At 40.3% G+C, this 21244-nt stretch overlaps 1 protein-coding gene across 2 annotated transcripts in view; it reads right to left on the reverse strand.

Annotated features, from left to right (window-relative positions):
• Nucleotides 1–7248: 7248 nt before the first annotated feature.
• Nucleotides 7249–21244, reverse strand: part of SOAT1 (sterol O-acyltransferase 1) — a 76736-nt gene continuing 62740 nt past the window's right edge. Inside the window, exons 8-16 of one of the 2 annotated variants that reach the window (XM_003925328.4) lie at nucleotides 21154–21232; nucleotides 20519–20600; nucleotides 19844–19889; nucleotides 18417–18546; nucleotides 15562–15659; nucleotides 14144–14242; nucleotides 12490–12625; nucleotides 11485–11630; nucleotides 7249–9750 (exon numbers count right to left, since the gene is read on the reverse strand). In XM_003925328.4, the coding sequence (XP_003925377.1) occupies nucleotides 9694–9750; nucleotides 11485–11630; nucleotides 12490–12625; nucleotides 14144–14242; nucleotides 15562–15659; nucleotides 18417–18546; nucleotides 19844–19889; nucleotides 20519–20600; nucleotides 21154–21232 (873 nt within the window). In that variant the 3' untranslated portion in view covers nucleotides 7249–9693. The remainder of the gene's footprint in view (nucleotides 9751–11484; nucleotides 11631–12489; nucleotides 12626–14143; nucleotides 14243–15561; nucleotides 15660–18416; nucleotides 18547–19843; nucleotides 19890–20518; nucleotides 20601–21153; nucleotides 21233–21244) is intronic. The other variant, XM_074389981.1, reaches the window with a different exon arrangement.

Below are 21244 nucleotides of genomic sequence, written 5' to 3' on the forward strand. Positions count from 1 at the left end.
GGGGCAAGTAGGCCAATATTTGTATTTAATATACCAAAAAAAAAGAGATACCAATTAGAAACTTTTATTTTTGACAGCCTCGCTCTGTTGTCCAGGCTGGAGTGCAATGGTGCCATCTAGGCTCACTGCCTCACAGGTTCAAGCAATTCTCCTGCCTCAGCCTCCTGAATAGCTGGGATTACAGGCGCGTCACCATGCCCTGCTAACTTTTGTATTTTTTAGTAGAAATGGGGTTTCACTATATTGGCCAAGCTGGTCTCAAACTCCTGACCTCAAGTGATCAGCCTGCTTTGGCCTCCCAAAGTGCTGGGATCACAGGTGTGAGCCACCGCACCAGGCCTCCAAATAGCAACTTTTAAAAGCAGACACTGCGAAGGAAATCTAGGCACTACTCAAGCACTTTCCCTTGAGTAGCTTCTAGTATTGCTTCTACACAAGGACATCCCTAAAACTGAATGAGGCCTCAGACTTTATCATTCAGTTCACACATGGGCACACCTACAGGAAAAAATATGCGTGTTGCTCATGTCTTCAGTGCATAGTACAGTATCTGGCAAATGATTATGCAGTAACTGAGAATAAATTCATCTTGCTCATTGTACAAGTTGGGCTTCTACAAAGAGCAAATTCGATGATCATTACCAACGTTGAGTATGCTACTCTGAGTGATTTCTCATAGTAAATTTACAAAGTTATATCAGTTTTTTTTTTTGTTTGTTTGTTTTTTGTTTTTTTTTTTGAGACAGAGTTTCGCTCTTGTTACCCAGGCTGGAGTGCAATGGCATGATCTCGGCTCACTGCAACCTCTGCCTCCTAGGTTAAAGCAATTCTCCTGCCTCAGCCTCCTGAGTAGCTGGGATTACAGGCACGTGCCACCATGCCCAGCTAATTTTTTTGTATCTTTAGTAGAGACGGGGTTTCACCATGTTGACCAGGATGGTCTCCATCTCTTGACCTCGTGATCCACCCACCTCAGCCTCCCAAAATGCTGGGATTACAGGCTTGAGCCACCGCGCCCGGCCGTTATATCAGTTTTATAAATCATATGCATGAATTTGGTTGAGTCCAGATGATAGCCATCCAAGCCTAAAGGGACTCTCTTTTTATAAATTCATCAGAAAAAATTCTGGGTAGCGTGCAGTGGCTCATACCTGTAATCTTTGTGAGGCTAAAATGGGCGGATTGCAAGATCAAGAGTTCAAGACCAGCCTGGCCAATATGGTGAAACCCCATCTCTACTAAATTTTTTTTTTTTTTTTTGAGATGGAGTTTCGCTCGTTACCCAGGCTGGAGTGCAATGGTGCGATCTCGGCTCACCCGCAACCTCCGCCTCCTGGGTTCAGGCAATTCTCCTGCCTCAGCCTCCTGAGTAGCTGGGATTACAGGCACGCGCACCATGCCCAGCTAATTTTTTTTTTTTTTTTTTTTTTTTTTTGTATTTTTAGTAGAGATGGGGTTTCACCTTGTTGACCAGGACGGTCTCGATCTCTTGACCTCGTGATCCACCCGCCTCGGCCTCCCAAAGTGCTGGGATTACAGGCTTGAGCCACCGCACCCGGCCCTAAATATATTTTTAAAATTGCCAGGCAGGGTGGCGCACACCTGTAGTCCCAGCTACTCAGGAGGCTAAGGCAGGAGAGTCACTTGAACGCGGAAGGTAGAGGTTGCAGTGAGCCGAGATGGCGCTACTGCATTCCAATCTGGGCGACAGAGTGACACTCTGTCTCAAAAAGAAAAAGAAAAAATTCCAACACTATGGCTTTGCCCCTCCCTTCCCACACCTCTGGCACTGCACAGCCAGGTGTGTATAGCTAGGTCATCAAGGGTAACTAGAGAGTACTCCTTGACTATTGCTATAATATGTGCTTCATTAGACAAAATGTTGCAATGTCAAGTATTCATTGTAATAGGCTCCTATGATGGGTAGATTATTTGGAGAAAGGGTTTCTTCGTCTGAGCTGCCGTAACAGAATACCTGGGACTGGGTAATTTATAAAAAAGAGAAATTTGGCTGGGCACAGTGGCTGATACCTGTAATTCCAGCACTTTTGGAGGCCGAGGCAGGTTAATCACCTAAGGTCAGGAGTTCAAGACCATACTAGCCAACATGGTGAAGCCCCATCTCTACTAAAAATACAAAAATTAGCCAGGCATGGTGGCCAATGCCTGTAATCCCAGCTACTCAGGAGGCTGGGGCAGGAAAATCACATAAACTTGGGAGGCAGAGGTTGCAGTGAGCCCAGATCACGCCACTGCACTCCAGCCTGGATAACAGAGCCTGTCTAAAAAAAAAGAAAAAAGGCACTGCCTCAATTACAGCACATTGGCAAAAGCTGAATTTTGAAGGGGACACAACCTATCTTGCTCCAAATGGGTTTCCCCTAGTTTTTTTTTTTTTTTTTTTTTTGAGACGGAGTTTCGCTCTTGTTACCCAGGCTGGAGTGCAATGGCGCGATCTCGGCTCACCGCAACCTCCGCCTCCTGGGTTCAGGCAATTCTCCTGCCTCAGCCTCCTGAGTAGCTGGGATTACAGGCATGTGCCACCATGCCCAGCTAATTTTTTGTATTTTTAGTAGAAACGGGATTTCACCATCTTGACCAGGATGGTCTCGATCTCTTGACCTCGTGATCCACCCGCCGCCTCGGCCTCCCAAAGTGCTGGGATTACAGGCTTGAGCCACCGCACCCGGCCTCCCCTAGTCTTAAATGGCATACTTTAGCCAACGGCTTCTCACTTTTTTTTTTTTTTTTTTTTTGAGACGGAGTTTCGCTCTTGCTACCCAGGCTGGAGTGCAATGGCGCGATCTCGGCTCACCGCAACCTCCGCCTCCTGGGTTCAGGCAATTCTCCTGCCTCAGCCTCCTGAGTAGCTGGGATTACAGGCACGCGCCACCCCGCCCAGCTAATTTTTTGTATTTTTAATAGAGACGGCGTTTCACGATGTTGATCAGGATGGTCTCGGTCTCTTGACCTCGTGATCCACCCACCTCGGCCTCCCAAAGTGCTGGGATTATAGGCGTGAGCCACCACACCCAGCCGCTTCTCACTTTTTATTGAAAACCTAAAGTCCATTTCTACTCAATAGAGGCAGAGCTGTTCTTTCTTAGATCCCTTCACAGGTTTTGTTCTGTTTTTGAGACGGAGTCTAGCTCTGTCGCCCAGGCTGTAGTGCAGAAGTGTGATCTGTGCTCAGTGCAATCTCCGCCTCCCAGGTTCAAGCTATTCTCATGCCTCAGCCACCCAAGTAGCTGAGGTAACAGGTGTGCACCATCAAGCACAGGTGATTTTTATATTTTCAGTACAGATAGAGTTTCACCATATTGGCCAGGCTGGTCTCAAACACCTGACCTCAGGTGATCCACCCACCTTGACCTCCCAAAGTGCTGAGATTACAGGCATGAGCCACTGCACCCAGCCACTTCACAAGTTTTAAAAGGCCAAGAACAAAAGAAATCAAGGAACAAATAAGGACCTCAGGAGAAGGAGGTGGCAGAGGCGGCAGAAGAGTCACTGTCACTGCTTTTCTTGATGCAAATACAAAGTGACGACTAGGCCCCACAATTTCTTTGTAATCTTTTTTTTTTTTTCTTTCTTTTTTTTGAGACGGAGTTTCGCTCTTGTTACCCAGGCTGGAGTGCAATGGCGCGATCTCGGCTCACCGCAACCTCCGCCTCCTGGGTTCAGGCAATTCTCCTGCCTCAGCCTCCTGAGTAGCTGGGATTACAGGCACGCACCACCATGCCCAGCTATTTTTTTTGTATTTTTAGTAGAGACGGGGTTTCACCATGTTGACCAAGATGGTCTCGATCTCTTGACCTTGTGATCCACCCGCCTCGGCCTCCCAAAGTGCTGGGATTACAGGCTTGAGCCACCGCGCCCGGCCTCTTTGTAATCTTTAACACAGTTCCCCTTCATTAGCCTAGACAAGAAAGTCATGGTCAGTTCTTTGTCTCCTTTTTTGGCTATATTCAGCATACAAAGCTGCCTGGTATTAAGATGAACAGCATTTATGAATATGAACCATAGAGTTAATACTGAAAACACTTGAAGTTACTTTTAAAACAGACTTGGTTTCTGTCTAGGCACAGTGGCTTACACCTGTAATCCCAGCACTTTAGGAGGCTGAGGCGGGTGAATCACCTGAGGTCAGTTCAAGACCAGCCGGGGCAATATGGCAAAACCACATCTCTACTAAAAATACATAAATTAGCCAGACATGGCGGTGCACACCTGTGGTCCCAGCTCCTGGAGAGGCTTGAACCCAGGAGGTGGAGGTTGCAGTAAGCTGAGATTGCACCACTGCACTCTGTCCTGGGCAATAGAATGAGACTCTGTCTCAAAAACATAAAAAAATAAAACAGACTAGGTTTTTGGCCAGGGACAGTGGTTCATGCCTGTAATCCCAGCACTTTGGAAGGCTGAGGCAGGCAGATCACCTGAGGTCAGGAGTTCAAGACCAGCCTGGCCAACATGGTGAAACCCTGTCTCTACTAAAAATACAAAAAAAAAAAAAAAAAAAAAAAAATTATATGGGTGTGGTGGCAGGCACCTGTAACCCCAGCTACTCAGGAGGCTGAGACAGGAGAATCGCTTGAACCCAGGAGGTGGAGGTTGCACCCAGGAGCTGAGATCATGCCACTGCACTCCAGCTTGGGCAACAAAGAGCAAAACTCCGTCTCAAAAAATGAAACAAAACAGACTAGGTTTCTTCCAAATATATTTACCACATCCACATGTACAGTATTTTGCCATTTTTGTGTATTTTTAAATTTAAAAAAATGTTAAGTTAATGCTAATACAACCAACTCCTACTAAACAAAGTATTGGTAACAGTGATCAGACAAGGACTTGCAGGGGGCGGCAGGAATAGGAATTCGGGAAAAGAATATACAAGAATGAATCAGAAAAGAAAAAAAAAAAGAATGAATCAGAAAAGACGTCTTTATTTATAGAAAAACCTTTAATAAGAACTTTAGACTTACATGACCCTTCTGCTGCTCGGAACACTATGGATTAACACACAAACTGGAAAGATACAGATGCAGGAATCTGCGGCACTACCCCCAAACGGCAGAGTCTTGATTCGGGGTTCAGCTCCTTTCCCAACCCCAAATTGGCACATTTTCCCATGGAAATTCAAACTGCATCTCTAAACGATGAGGTGCATGAACTGTCTGTTTCAAAGGTATTTAAAAACAAACAGGAAGTACAGCTACCATTCCATTTCAGAAAACGCCACCACAAAGCATGGTGCAGTGTCTACTAGCTTAAAGTTTATCACTCCATTAGGGCTTGTTGACAGCAGAAATGTGAATGTAGTAATGTAGAAATAAGGAAGACAGCACTCTGGAAAAAAAAAATAGTATAGAAGAAGTCTTAGATTTTTTTAAACTTTAATAATATGCTTGACTAATATAGTCAAAAGTGATATGCACTCGTGAAATTAACCCAATTTCTTAAGTCCAAATTAGCTATTAAATCTTTGTATTTTACCAAAAACATACGGGGATTTAGTAGACTGTATCGATTACATAACTTTCCTACCAACCTAAAGATTATCAACTTTGTTGTTACTGTCTAGTGATTTTCAAACTAGGCATGAAATTCAGGGTGGGAAAGAAGGGATACACGTTTTGTTTCAACTAGGGTAGCTGCATGTTATCCTGTCTTTAAACTGGGCTTTTATGTAACTTGTTTTTTGAGACAGGGTCTCGCTCTGTTACCCGTGGCTCTGAAATGGAGGGAACTGGATGTTTTGAGGAATAAAGTGGTGTGGTCACAGGTCACAGGTCACAGAGCCTCCATCTCCCAGCTTTGAAGCCATCTTCCCACTTCAGCCTACTGAGTAGCTGGGAATACAATGTGCACCACCCTGCTGGCTAGTTTCTGTATTTTTTGTGGTGACAGGATTTTGTCATGTTTCCCAGGCTGGTCTCAAACTTCTAAGCTTAAGCAATCCTCCTGCCTTAGCCTCCCAAATTACTGGGATTACAAGCATGAGCCACCACAACCGGCTATATGTAACATTTTATTTCAACAAACAGTCCCAACACTGTATTACCTGATAGAAACTTTAATAATGTTAAAAAGCAGTCAAATCCTTATATAAACTTCACTCAAAACATTCACTTTATTCCTGAAAACATATATATCCAGTTCCCTCCATTTCAGAGCCGTAAAGCCTAGAGATAAGATACATAAAAACCATGCCCACAACAGATCTTTGTGCATATACAGTGTATATATACATACCATAAGCAGCATTGCATTAGGTAGTGTTACATAAATGAAATTTTGCAAAGGATTAGTAAGCATGTCACTGAAACTTTATTAAACAAAAGGATGGGCCTAGCATGGTGGCTCATGCCTGCAATCCCAAAGCTTTCAGCAGTGGGAGGTTTACTTGAGTGAGAAGTTTGAGCTGGGGAGTATAGTGAGACTCCATCTCTACAAAAAACAAAGAAACTAGCTGGGTGTGGTGGCAGGCACTTGTAGTTCTAGGTGTTCCAGAGCACTTTTTGAGTCCAGGAGTTTGAGATTGCAGTGAGCTGTGCTCATGCTACTACCCTCCAGCCTGGGTAACTCAGCAAGACCCTATCTCTTTAAAAACAGAAACACAAAAGAAATATGAGCTATCTTCCATTAAAAAATTTACTCTGGAGCCAGGAGCCAGGAGCCAGGAGCCAGGAGCCATGGCTCACACCTGTAATCACAGCACTTTGGAAGGCTAAGGCAAATAGATCTCTTGAGTCCGGGAGTTTGAGACCAGCCTGGGCAACATGATGAAACCCCATCTGTACAAGAAAAAAACTAGCCTGGGCAACAGAGCAAGACTCTGTAAAAATAATAATAATAATAATAATAATAATAATAATAATAATAAAGCAACCTCAGTTTTCTAATTAAATTCTAACATGAGGCAGGCAACTTAACCCGGACAGTTGTAGTTACATGAATCTACCAACAAACAAAACAAAATTCCATTTTGCATCATTATCCAGGATTGACAATGAAAGAGTCTAACATAAAGGTACTAGAAGGTCAAGTTAGAGATCTAATGAGAAAGTGAAATACAGACTACATAGTTGTTCTGTTGGTTAATATGCCCAAAATAACAGTTACTTTCATTACTACGTCTTACAGAAACAAAAAGTTTATTACTTTTCAGAAGGAAAAAAGTATCCTATATGTGAAAATAATTTTCAGCACAAGAGCAAAATAGAAAAAAATAAATCTTCCTGGAACACATTAGCAAGAGATGTTAGTTTTTATTTGTTTAAAAAGTACAGGTGGTGGTTTCAAGAAAAGACTTTTGCTAAAAGCAGCTAGCAATAAGATTATGGCTATCAAACCATTTCTTTCACAGAAAGTGACCATTCTTTGAAGTGTTTACTGTTTTTGAAAGTTTCTTAGAACAGTCTTAACATTCTAAACAGTCTGTAGTTCTACATGTCATTTGTTGTCACAATCTTGGGCAGAAAAATCACTAATAAGAGGAAGCAGAGGCCAGGCACAGTGGCTCACGCCTGTAATCCCAGCACTTTGGGAGGCCAAGGTGGGCGGAGCACGAGGTCAGGAGTTCAAGACCAGCCTGACCAACATGGTAAAACCCCATCTCAATTGAAAATACAGAATTTAGCTGGGCGTGGCAGCGCCTGCCTGTAATCCCAGCTACTCAGGAGGCTGAGGCAGGAGAATCACTTGAACCTGGGAGGTGGAGGCTGCAGTTAGCCGAGATTGTGCCATTGCACCCCAGCCTGGGCAACAGAGCAAGACTCCATCTCAAAAAAACAACAACAAAAAAAAACAGGAAGTAGAGAGCTTTTTGAAAAATAGCCTTGATCAATCCAGCAAATACAGTATTCAGAAACACTACAGAGCAACAAAGTCTTCTCATAAGAGTCACATCTATAGTATTTTTTAACAGAAATATAAACCTAAAACTTCCATTCTCTAGATTTAAAAGATTGGCTTACTCATAACCAAGTCTTAGACCAATCTGTTCTCAATATATTTTAAATGCAGTTATAAATTCAAGAGACTGATTCATTTTAAGAAAAATGCCAATAATTACAAGCTGTATTAAAGCTAAACTAGTTAGGAAGTTATGGTTCCATTACAATTACAATACTGTGGTGCAGAACACTACTATGGGAACATGCAGAATACTTTTAAAAAATAACTTCCTTTGAGGTGTATTTGTGTCCACTGAAGTTGGATTTAATGTTTGAAAGTTACCTAAATTGGGCCAGTGGTATCATGAAGAAGATACATGATTAAGCTGGATACTTGTGGTTCAAATTAAGTCATGAGTATTAACTCTACTTACCTTCTTATGAAATTCAAACTGACTTTAAAACAATTTGAACAATACCAAGAGAGCCTCTCAAGTGGCTGTTCCAAGTAACAACAATCATTTGAATTATTCATAAATCTTACTTCTTTGGGTGGGAAGTTGAACGACATGGTCTCTAATGCCCCTTCCAATGCTCAGTCTTTACAATCATACCCCATACATACAAATAAAATAATTCCTACACACGTTGTATTAGAAGGGCATCTTATAAAATCAAAGTATTACATAATAGAGTACATTTCCTTGAAACCAATCATATATTAATTTATTCTACCTAACAACATACTACCGTTAAAAGTGTAATAATTGACCAAATGCAGAAGCCAGCTTCTGCATCCTTAATGATCACTTTAATATGCGTGGAGGTGATTAATACTACGTTACAGACTCACTAGTCTGCAAAATAATTCAAGATAAATCAATATTTATTAGACAATAAAATAATTGTTCCAAAGGATATGTCTAAATAACTTCAAAGAAGTTATTACCAAAAAGTTAAAAAGGAGTATCTTCCATGGTAAGTTTGTGATAAAATAATTTAAACACATGATTGACTCTACAAATCTTTTTTACAAATTACTTTGGAAGTTAAATAAGAGGAAATGTTTTTCTTTTTCCTCTGCTACCTCTTATTTTGTCCTTCCAACTTCTGATCCCCTTAATATACAGTATCATTTATGTAAACTCAAGAATTCATGGTAAAAGGCATCTTTTTGCTTCACAGAAATCATGACCTACAGATAAAACAAGGTAAAAACTGAGAACTAAACTTTTTCCAAAAAAATTACAAAATGGGATATATAACATTATCTTTGGAAAAATGTATTTTCTTTCTACTAGAAATAGCAGAAATCCTTCTATATATTTTTCTTCCCCAATTGCATGTTTAATCATCATACATTCCAGTAGTGTGCATGAAAAAACTTCTCAGCCAGAGGTATTTAAGTGATTTCTTCACAAGTATTTTGGCTAATTCAGTGGCCAAGAAATTATGATGTTTAGTCTCTGATTAGATGGAGTCAAGAAACAAAACAGATTTAAGTACCAAGGGATAAAGCTGATAAGACCCAGCAACAATCTGTCATTACTTCAGCTATTAGTCTGCTTTCTCTCCCCTCCCACCCCCACGAAAAAGTTCTGCTCTACTTAAGTGTACAAGATTCCAGTGAACTTCCAACAGTTCTGCTTCAAGTGACCTAGGAATGGAGTGAGTCATCTGTAAAGCCTGGAGTGGTCCAAATAACACAGATAACTTCAGTAACAGCTGGAAACGGCTGGCTCCAAATCAGGGAGAATACCCAATCTTCAGTGACAAGGAGGAAACAAAGTCCAAGCTTCTAAAACACGTAACGACAAGTCCAGGAACGTGGCCGAACATAATCCAAAAATGTGGGCTACAATGGGGAAAAATAAGAAGGGAAAAATAATTTATTTGTGTACAGAGTAGATGAGGTGAGGAGGTAGACGGGTTAATTAATATTAATACATCGTACATCTCTAAAATGCCTCCCACCATTTCAATAACCCTCAAGGTATTCCAAAAGATGTTCTGTACTTTTATCTATAACACAGATTTATTCAATTTAGATGCTTCACATAAAGCTTTTAAAGTCCAGTAAACTATATACAATTGCGTGGACTTTTGACCAATTTCTAAACAGGCACTATTTCTTTCTGCATCTTTTATTTTAGTACAGCCCACTTTTAGTACCTTAAAATCTAAATGGTAGTTAAGGATGATAAATATATACATGACAAATATATGTATGAATATATATATGACTAATACAAGGTTTAAAATTACTGAACTATCTAAAGGAGGAGCAGATGAAGCACTACAAAAGTTCAGAAATAGGAAAGAGAGGGAAGCAAGAATTTGAAAAATCTTCATGGAAGATGTGGCATCCAAACTGGATTTTGCTAGGAGAATAAAATCTAACATGTGGAATCTGGTTGACCAGGGACAGTCAAGAGCAATTAGTTCAGATGCACAAACTAGATTAACAGGAAATAAGGAGGGAGAGTTGAGGCAGCCTAACACAAACAGGGTACACAGAAAGAGGGGAAACTTTGGAGAGGCAACTGATTAATTTTATTATGGACATCTTCAGTTACAGGTGCCTATGAGAAATACCCAGGAAATATATCAAGAAGGCATCCCCTCTGAACCTGGAAAGTTGTAGGGATTGAATGACATCTTAGTAGGGCCACCAAATTTAGCAAATACAAGTACAGATGACTAGATGAACTTGAGACCAAACAACTGTATCTGCCGAATTTTTTGTAATTTACTGAAAAAGGCAAAATATAAGAATTTAGGGTATTCTAAGAAAGCCAATACAGGAAGCAGGGCAAAAGTATTAAATACAGGACATGTCCTATATAGACAAGAAGCCTGGCAATCCTACTTCTTAGGGTGTTTCCATCATGAAATTCTATCCATAACTATAAGCAGTACATTCAGCTAGTGCTAGTAGATCTAATTAACTAGATCATATCAATTAAATTAACCAGAGTGTTTGCTGGGAAATTCCTCAGTCTATGTCCTATACTATGTTACTTGAAAATAAAAGTCTTTAAAAAAAAAAAAGTATCCTCCTAAAATCTGTACCCATGTATAGCTAAAAACTAAAGTCCTAAGAATAAATGAAACATGAATATAATTACCAAAAAAAAAAAAAAACAACAACAAAAAAACAAAAAATAGAATCAAGAGAAATGAAAGGCATCTCAGTGTTATCCACTATTTTTACATGAGTTTATTTAGAAGAAAGAGGCTAAAAAAAAGGCTATGTTTTAGGTGGTGGTAGTAGGGACATACACGGCATTAGGAAAACCCTGGAGAATATTTACAGTTCCGGGAGACAGAAAATTAGAAGGGGCTAAAGAAAAAGCACTAGAAGAAGAAAACCAAAAACTAGGGGAGTTAAACATGAAGAAAACTTAAAAAAAGGAAAAACTTCAAGTACAAAATCAGACAATACACTAAAGCTTTTACGACTCATTTCCCTCTCTTTGACACTAATTCATCATCATCTCCACCACTACCCTCCTCAACATTGCCCACCGACTCTCATCATCAGAGGACAAACAGGTTCTTTTGCACACCAACCAGACTGGTGACTCACATTTTTCAGAGGACAGTGCTGACGTGCATACCACTCTTGAGAATAAAAGCAGAGTATGACTCCGTTGCCCAAGAAAAGAGAAGTCCACATCAGAACATTCCAAATTGGCTTTTTCCGACTATCATTGACAATGAAGTTGAAAGCCACTAAAGACAGGAAGGCAACAAAGAAATATACAGTTATCAGAGGTCAGAAGTTCGAGACCAGCCTGGCCAGATGGGAAAACCCCATCTCTATTAAGTATACAAAAATCAACCGGGTGTGGTGGTGTGTGCCTGTAATCCCAGCCACTTGGGAGGCTGAGGCAGAAGAATCACTTGAACCCAGGTGGCAGAGGTTGCAGTGAGCTGAGATTGTACCACTGCTCTCCAGCCTGGGTGATGAGAGTGAAACTCTGTCTCAAAGAAAACAATAAACAAAAGAAATATACAGTTATCAAAACATAATTTATTAGAAGAGGAGGGGCCTCAGATATCTGCTGTTATCATCTAATAATCACAGTATCAACTGTTTATATATACATATATATATATTTTATTCTGTTCACTGTTTCTATAAGGAAAAATAAAGCTCCAGTGTTAAAATCAGTTAACTAACAAGAAATCAGTGTTTTCAGAACATGTGTATATAAATTTCATGGAATTAGAATATTCATATTCTAACTTTTCCCTCTTACTTAAAAAATGGTCAGTTTTCCAGGGGATGCATACTGACAATGTTTATGAATGGGAAAGCTGTTTACATATGTAACTTCCATGACCTACCAAATCGGCGTCATCAATGGTCTTCATGAGATTACCTAGTTCACTTCCCTACTTCAAAGTGTAAATATCTGGAGATGGAACTGTGTATAATTATTCAAAGTCAATATTCTGACCATCTGATAAACAAGTACTACCTGAAAATGTTACTACTACTAACTAGTTCCCCTACATTGATTAGAATCTATTTGGTTTTCTCTTTTAGCATAGTTAGTACCCAGTGCTCGCATGCCAAGATACTTACTTCCAAAGAACATGAAGAGCACAAAGAGCACGGGATAGAAAAAGCTCAAGCAAACAGCCAAGGCATATTCGTGCACTACAGCAGACACAGCAAAGACAGCCAACATGGCAGCAGATTTGAATCTCTTAGAGAAAAACTAAAGAAAAAAAAATTACAAAGTACTTTTAAAAATTTAAACCAAGCATGAACTACATAGTACGTAAAATTATCATATGCTAAAGGCATCTATTTAATTATATTTATACTTAATTTTCTAAGTCTACTCCTTAAATTAATCCAAGCCTATTAAAATAATTACAACTCATATATGTTTACAAACTTATTATTGTTCAAAGATCTACTTTCAAAAACATCAATACCTTATGTTTGTAAGTTATTATAATTGACAACATAGTTTTCCTATATAAATGAAACATACCAAATTTCAGTCTTTAGAGTAACATTGTATGGCAGATGAGGCAAGTGTCCTCTCCCATTTTATACGTAACAAAACTAAGATTTCAAAAGGAGACAGGGCTTGCCTTACCCATATGTGAAACTACACTTGAATGACAGAAGTAGCACTCAAATATTAACACAATGCTATTTGCACCAAAAGATGTTATCACTGCCGGGCGCGGTGGCTCAAGCCTGTAATCCCAGCACTTTGGGAGGCCGAGGTGGGTGGATCACGAGGTCAAGAGATCGAGACCAACCTGGTCAACATGGTGAAACCCCGTCTCTACTAAAAATACAAAAAATTAGCTGGGCATGGTGGCGCATGCCTGTAATCCCAGCTACTCAGGAGGCTGAGGCAGGAGAATTGCCTGAACTCAGGAGGCGGAGGTTGCGGTGAGCCGAGATCGCGCCATTGCACTCCAGCCTGGGTAACAAGAGCGAAACTCCATCTCAAAAAAAAAAAAAAAAAAAAAAAAAGATGTTATCACTAAGCCAAATGGTGCCCTCACTTAATAAAAACTGTAATCCAGATACCAGTGTTAATCAACCAGGAGATTCAAGATTACATCTCATCAAAGTACATTCTGCTCTAAAGAATATCTCAAAGCCAGGTGTCACTGATTGGAGAGATATAAATCCACACAAAGGTATTTCTCACAGAAAAGGGTTTCTCTATCTTTAACAAAGAAAAACAAATGAAAAAGACCAGAGGGAGATTATTTGTTGGCAATGAAATTCCTAAGAAATTATCCTTTTCACCAAATCCTTGCCTTTTTGGTATTTTGGCTTCCAGGTATACTGGATTTGAGTAACCTATGAATTTAAACTTAAACTCTGTACAAATAAAACATTGCCTTGACTTTCTTAAAAAAAAAAAAAAAAAAAAAAAAAGAAAGAAAAGAAAAAAAAAAGAAATTATCGATTATGGGTGGATCACTTCAGCTCCTCCAATGACCTCCATGCACTCTTACATTGTTATGTAAGATAAAATCCAAAGCAAAGACACAGTTTTAGACCTACTACTGTACACAGTGGTTTCTAAGCAATACTAAAATAAGGTTTCCAGACCTAAATAACTCAAAAGAAAACTGAAAAGATACTATCACCCTTTCATCATGAGCAATCCAGTGTAACTTCTTCCAGCTGTATAATACTAATACTTTCTGAAAAATAATCTCCATTTCTTAAATAACATCAACTTAATCTTGCTGCTTACCCAGAGAAAGTCCTTGTAAGCATAGTAATACAGCCAGTCATGGACAACTACATTCCAGGTTCTGTAATAGTTAGAGTATGATGTGGAGTTCCACCAATCCTGAGGGAAAAAGTAAAGGTATAAAACACACACACATGCTCCAAAAGCAAAACCTCTGACTTTCCCAAAGAACACATGTAGCAGAAAAACCAGAGTATATTGTGATAAACTGTTGGTTCATATACTGATGACAGAAAAATCTTCAAAGGCATTTTGGTTATTAGTGTTGAATATGACATGAATTCTCATACTAAATATGATTAAGTTACTAGGTTCATGCAGAAGACACAGAATCATTTAAATCTACTGCTCATCTAAACAGCAGTAGTAAAACCCACCCCGCTTACCTTGCTAGAATGTCATGAGAAAATTCTATGGTCATGAAGACCAGATAGAGTGCTAACACTAGACAGCTGTTTGGTGATTATCATAACTGGCAAAATTTAAGTTACCCAAACAGTGAGATTGTGGCTACCTCAAAGTCCTGGTGTCTCTATATATGTATTTCTTGCTCCCAATTTTAAGATCAGATGAATAAAATCAGATATCTAAAATCTGCAATCCACACTTAGTGTTTCTTTGAGAAAAAAGTTGGTAGACTTAGAGTGTTGCCAATAACAACCAAAACTCAAAGAGAACTTTAGGTAGGGTCATAGGCCGGGCGTGATGGCTCACGCCTATAATTCCAGCACTTTGGGAGGCTGAGGTGGGTGGATCACGAGGTCAAGAGATGGAGACCATCCTGGTCAACATGGTGAAACCCCGTCTCTACTAAAAATACAAAAATTAGCTGGGCATGGTGGCGCGTGCCTGTAGTCCCAGCTACTCGGGAGGCTGAGGCAGGAGAATTGCTTGAACTCAGGAGACGGAGGTTACGGTGAGCCGAGATCGTGCCATTGCACTCCGGCCTGGGTAACAAGAGCGAAACTCTGTCTCAAAAAAAAGAAAAAAAACAAAAACAAAGGAGGGATAAGTTATTTCCCTCATGAACTGCTCAGTTGTCTTAAATGGAATAATTTGCTGAGGTCATTCCTACAGAACTAGACAGTCCATTTCAAATGAATGAACACTCAGGGAAGTCTCACGGTGTGCTCTGAACAAACACTTTCCTACCGTAATCACCAATATATCCTCGAAGGATCCAGCAAAAACCATGTGCTTATGTTAAGAGAGCAGATATCAGAGACTGAAGAAAACACAAGGCTATGCTAGTTATATCTATAACTGAATTTTAGATAATAATTGGCAAAATTTGTAGAAAAGAACATTATTTCACAATGTTTGTGTGAAAGGTTGGTGACATTAGCCAACAACGTTGAAATACTTAATGAGGAAGATGATAAAATGCGAAAAGAAAGCTAAGTCTGAATATGTACTACCTTATAGAACATCCTGTCACCAAAGCGTAGCATCTCAGCAAAGGCATTGAGCCAGCAGTGCAAAAAGGCAAAAAAAGTAAGGAACAGAATCAGCACACCTAAAAATAAGATAAGCAATATTAACAGTCTTTCCAAATAGCTCACAAGCCAAGCAACTAATTATATGTCATTATTTGTCTAGCTGGGATTATAAAATATAAGTTATTTCAGTTTATGCATTCCAGGGATGATATACTTTTGGAGTTAATTATCTGAATTTTAAAATAGTACTTTCCTTGAAAGTGGGTTCAACAAATGACAGATGACCCAGTCTGTTTTTAAGAAATGCCTAGATACATGGCTTAACTTGGTACCCAAGGCCCTTTAAAACTCTGGCCCCCATGCCCCCATCTTAAACAGCTGTTTAAAACTGGGAGAGATTTTGCGCCCCCCACCCCCCCGCCACCAAAAGGACATTTGAAATTGTAGACACTTTTTATTTTTAAGCAACAGGGTCTCACTATGTTGCCCAGACTGGACTCTAACTCCTAAGCTCAAGTGATCTTCCCACCTCAGCCTCCAGAGTAGCTGGGCCTACTGGTGCAAGCCACTGTACCAGTGCTGTGACAACCAGAGGAAAAGGGAGTTGTGCCCCTGGTATCTAGTTATAAGAGGCCAGGACGCTGCTAAACAGTTTATGCTACAATGCAGAAGAGTGCCACTCCGAAGAACTAACCAGTCCAAAATATTAATAGTAACATGGTTAACACAGTGACACGGATAACATTCTAAACATATCTCCAATGACTCTACCCTCTAAGTGCTGTAAACATCATCCACACCTGGTTTATGCCATTCCAGAATGCTCCATGCCCTTGCATCCATCCCACTACCTAGAATGACCTTTGCACCAATCTCTACCAGAAAAATACCTATTTTTCAATTCTCAATATCAAATGTTATCTCTAATATAAAACAAAGTCCATAAGCATTTTGCTTATACTACCTATATAGTACATATTACACTATGTTGTCAAACATCCATTTATATGTCCACCCCTTCACCCATTTATTTAAAAAGATATATTTACGGAGCACCAACTATGTACCAGACAATATGAGAGACTGACTATAAAACACAATCCTTGATCTTAATAACTTTACAGCCTAGGGAGGAAGACACTCGAGTATGTAACACATACTCTATTTTAGGGACAGCCAGGAAGGGTTACTAGAAGAGGAATGCAAGAGAATAAAGAAAGAGAAGGTGATAACAGAAAACATTACCAACATTTAGGGGGTAAAGAAAAGAAGAAAAGTTAGGCCGGGCGCGGTGGCTCACGCTTATAATCCCAGTACTTTGGGAGGCCGAGGCGGGTGGATCACAAGGTCAAGAGATTGAGACCATCCTGGTCAAAATGGTGAAACCCTGTCTCAACTAAAAATACAAAAAAAAATTAGCTGGGCATGGTGGCACACGCCTGTAGTCCCAGCTACTCGGGAGGCTGAGGCAGGAGAATTGCTTGAACCCAGGAGACAGAGGTTGCGGTGAGCCGAGATCGCGCCATTGCACCACTCCAGCCTGGGTAACAAGAGTGAAACTCTGTCTCAAAAAAAAAAAAAGAAAAAGAAAAGAGGAAAAGTAAGGGAAACCATAAAACACAAGCTCCCAGAGTGTAAACATTATACGTGTCTTGTTCACTGCTGAGTCCTCTGCACCTGGAATAGTACTAGGTACTCATACATCTCTACAATAGACAAAAAAGAATGCAACAAATAAATTTAAGAAATCGAGGTATGGCTGGTAGACAGGAGGAAAATAAGAAATAGTGGCAAGAGGCCAAGCATGGTGGCCCAAGCCTGTAATCCCAGCACTTTGGGAGGCTGAGCCCAGGAGATTGAGAATGGGCTGGGCAACACAGGGATGCACCATCTCTATAAAACTAAAAACTTAGCCAGGCATGGTGGCATGCACCTGTAGTCCCAGCTACTGAGGTGAGAGGATCACTTTAGCCCAAGAGGTCAAGGCTACAGTAAGCCGTGATCACACCATTGCATTCAGACTGAGTGACAAAGAGAGACCCAGGAGACCCAGTTTCAAAAAAAAAAAAAAAAAAGAAAATAGTGACACGAGAGATTTCAAAATGCGGTCAGCAGCATCCAATGCTTCATGGAGGTCACCTTAATCCATCCACTGGATTAAGAAACTGGAGGTTACTAGTAATTTCAACAAAGGGTATTTAAGTGCCTTTGTGGAATCAGGAGCAAGATTACAATAAACTGAATAGTGAACAGGAAGACACAGCATCAATGTGGACTATCCATCGTCACAGAAAGCACAGCCTGACTGAAAGCCAGAAGATGAAAGACTGACCTGAGACTGGAAGAAGGACACTTCATGGCCGGGCTCAGTGGCTCACACCTGTAATCCTAGCACTCTGGGAGGCCTAGGCAGGTAGATCACCTAAGGTCAGGAGTTTGAGACCACCCTGGCCAACATGGTGAAACCCTATCTCTAATTAAAAAAAAAAAAAAATACAAAAAAAAAAAAACTTAGTGGGGCATGATGTCATGCACCTGTAATCCCAGCTACTCAGGAGGCTGAGGCAGGAGAATCACTTCAACCCCAGAGGTGGAGGTTGCGGTGAGCCGAAATTGCACTACTGCACTCCAGCCTGGGCAACAAAGCAAGGCTCTGTCTCAAAAAAAAAGAAGGATACTTCATTTATAAAGTAGATGCAAAATAGGTCAAGATGGGTATAGATGTACAGAAGTCTAGACAAAGAAGTAGGCAAAACAAAGGTGCTCATAGGCAAATAGCTTTCTATTTTCCTCGTGAATTTGGGCATGACCAAATTAATAAGTACCCATGATACCTGGCAAGATGGAGTTAAATACACAGAGGACCAGAACACGAGCGCTGAAGGGCTCCTGTTTGATATTCCGAAACAAGGGGGCACAAAGTCTTTCAAAGATGTAGTACACATAGAAAAAGCAACCGAAGACCTGGAACATAACAGAGATAGAATTATAATAATGATGGCTTGATCAGGCGGAAGGCAATTTTTTCCTCCAAAAGAAAGTGCATATGTCACCCTTAAAGTAACATTCGAATATGTATTCCACTTAACACTAGTATATAAATAAGCCTAGTTTCTACCATCACTTTTCCTAACCCTTTACCAAATGATACTTTTAAAAGAGCTTACTCTTAGGACCTGTTTTTCCTGCTGCTTAACACTTCTAATATGGGCTGGGCACAGTGGCTCACGCCTGTTATCCCAGCACTTTGGGAGGCCAAGGCGGGCAGATCACAACATCAGTAGTTCCAGACCAGCCTGACCAATAAGGTGAAACCCCGCCTCTACTAAAAATACAAAAATTAGCCTGGCATGGTGTTGCATGCCTATAGTCTCGGCTATTCAGGAGGCTGAGGCAGAAGAATCACTTGAACCTAGGAGACGCGGAGGTTGCAGTGAGCCTAGATCGTGCCACTGCACTCTAGCCTGGGTCACAGAGTGAGACTCTATCTCAAAACAAAAAAACAAAACTTATTATATGGCTGGGAGCAGCCGCTCAGGCCTGTAATCCCAGCACTTTGGGAGGCTGAGGCAGATGGATCACCTGAGGTCAGGAGTTTGAGATCAGCCTGGCCAACATGGTAAAACCCCATCTCTACTAAAAATACAAAAATTAGCCGAGCATGGTGGCAGGCACCTGTAATCCCAGCTACTTAGGTGGCTGATGAAGGAGAATCACTTGAACCAGGGAAGCAAAGAATGCAGTGAGCCAAGATTGCACCATTGCACTTCAGCCTAGGTGACAGAGTGAGACTTCATCTCAAAAACAACAACAACAACAACAACAACAACAAAAAACCCATAACCGAAGAACTTATTTCACATAAATGGGCATTTGATTGAGACACAAACTTAAAATGGGATCTATCTTCCAGGATCAATGGTTCTGATGGAGGTGGAAGGGAAAAATGGGGAAGCGTCAGACCATACCCACATACATATACACCTTCCTCAAAAAACAGGAAGGAAGGGGGAAATTTATGCTTACTGAAATAACCAATTCCAATTACTTTATAAAATAATACATTCTTTCATTAAAGAAAATTACTTTTGATGTTGGCAAAATAAACACCATTTACTGTACTGGAAATAGTTTAAAAGACTGCATACTGTCAACAGAAAGCATTCTTAGCTACCAGTAGATTTAAGTAGATTATATTATTATCATAAACATGAATCCCCATCTCCTAATCAACATGCCTTAGGCAGTCACAAAAACTTACCTGTGCAAATTGCATAGCAACATAACCCCATCTTACAGTGGGAGTCCTGAAAAAGAAGAAACAAAAATAAGTTTTCTAAATAAAGTAAGAAATTGAAAAAAGACTCACCCTCACAATTAGTGTTTTTTGGCCAGGCGCAGTGGCTCACACCTGTAATCCCAGCACTTTGGAAGCCAGTGGTGGGCAGATCACCTGAGGCAAGGAGTTCAAGATCGGCCTGGCCAATATGTGAAACCCTGTCTCTACTAAAAATACAAAAAAACTAACCAGGCGTGGTGGCGCACACCTGTAATGCAAGCTACTCAGGAAGCTGAGGCAGGAGGAATCGCCTGAACCAAGGAGACAGAGGTTGCAGGGAGCCAAAATCGCACCACTGCACTCCAGCCTGGGTGACAGAACGAGACTCCGTCTCGGAAAAAATAAATAAATAAATAATGGTTTTACACACAGAACATCATTTATGACCATATAAAATACTTTGTAATTCTGTCAAGAATTACTATAATCTATTAGACTTCTCTAATCACCATTTAAGGCTTCCCAGGCCAGACAAAAAATGAAAACTCATTCTCTATTTTCTATGTCCCTACATGGCCTGGCCCTTGCTTACCCACCCTGCCTCACTCATGCCACACTTCTGGTGCTTACCACATTCCTGCTTCATAGTGCCATTACCTGGGATAGCTGTCACGGTAGATAAGGGTAGGAGCAAATAAGAAGTACAAATACTGGTTGACTGTAGGTATTGGAATAGTGCCTAGAAAAGGAAAACCATGGTTAGATCAGAGGCTCTTTGATTTTTCACAGCAAAAATAGAGAGGGGAAAATAAGGAAGCACAGAACAGGGAAGAATACAATAATTTATCAGCTCATGTTCTTTTTTCCTGGTCTCCTGAATGGTTTCTTATTCTTGTACTAAATGAGTATTACCAATCTCTTTAAACCCAGTCATTCCTGTGACTGGGATAACTTCTAGAGTGTGAAGCAACAATTTGCAAAGAATAGGCAGACACAGGTGTAATGGGGCTATTAACATTCCATAAAAATAATGCAAAGTTACAAAAGATCATCAATTTTTTAAAATTGTAGGTTCAAGGGCAAAGAAGGAATACTCAGGAAACAAGTAGTCCTCAAAATCAATGGATCATACGTATTTGAAATCAAACACAATCTCTACATCATATAATGTGACATCCCAGTAAACAACAAAGGGTGACTATCCAGTCAATAATCCTCTAGCTAATGAAATTACACAAGGAAAGAAAAGAAAGGAAAAGAGACAGAAAGAATGAGAGAAAGAAATTACATACTAGATTTCTCCTTAGCTGAATTTAGTACCCGAGGCACGTTCTCTCTGACAAAGGAGTGGGCCTTCATTACAAAACGAATCTACAAAAGAAA

The sequence above is a fragment of the Saimiri boliviensis genome, chromosome 19 (assembly GCF_048565385.1).
Source record: "Saimiri boliviensis isolate mSaiBol1 chromosome 19, mSaiBol1.pri, whole genome shotgun sequence".
NCBI classification, from domain to species: Eukaryota; Metazoa; Chordata; class Mammalia; order Primates; family Cebidae; genus Saimiri; species Saimiri boliviensis.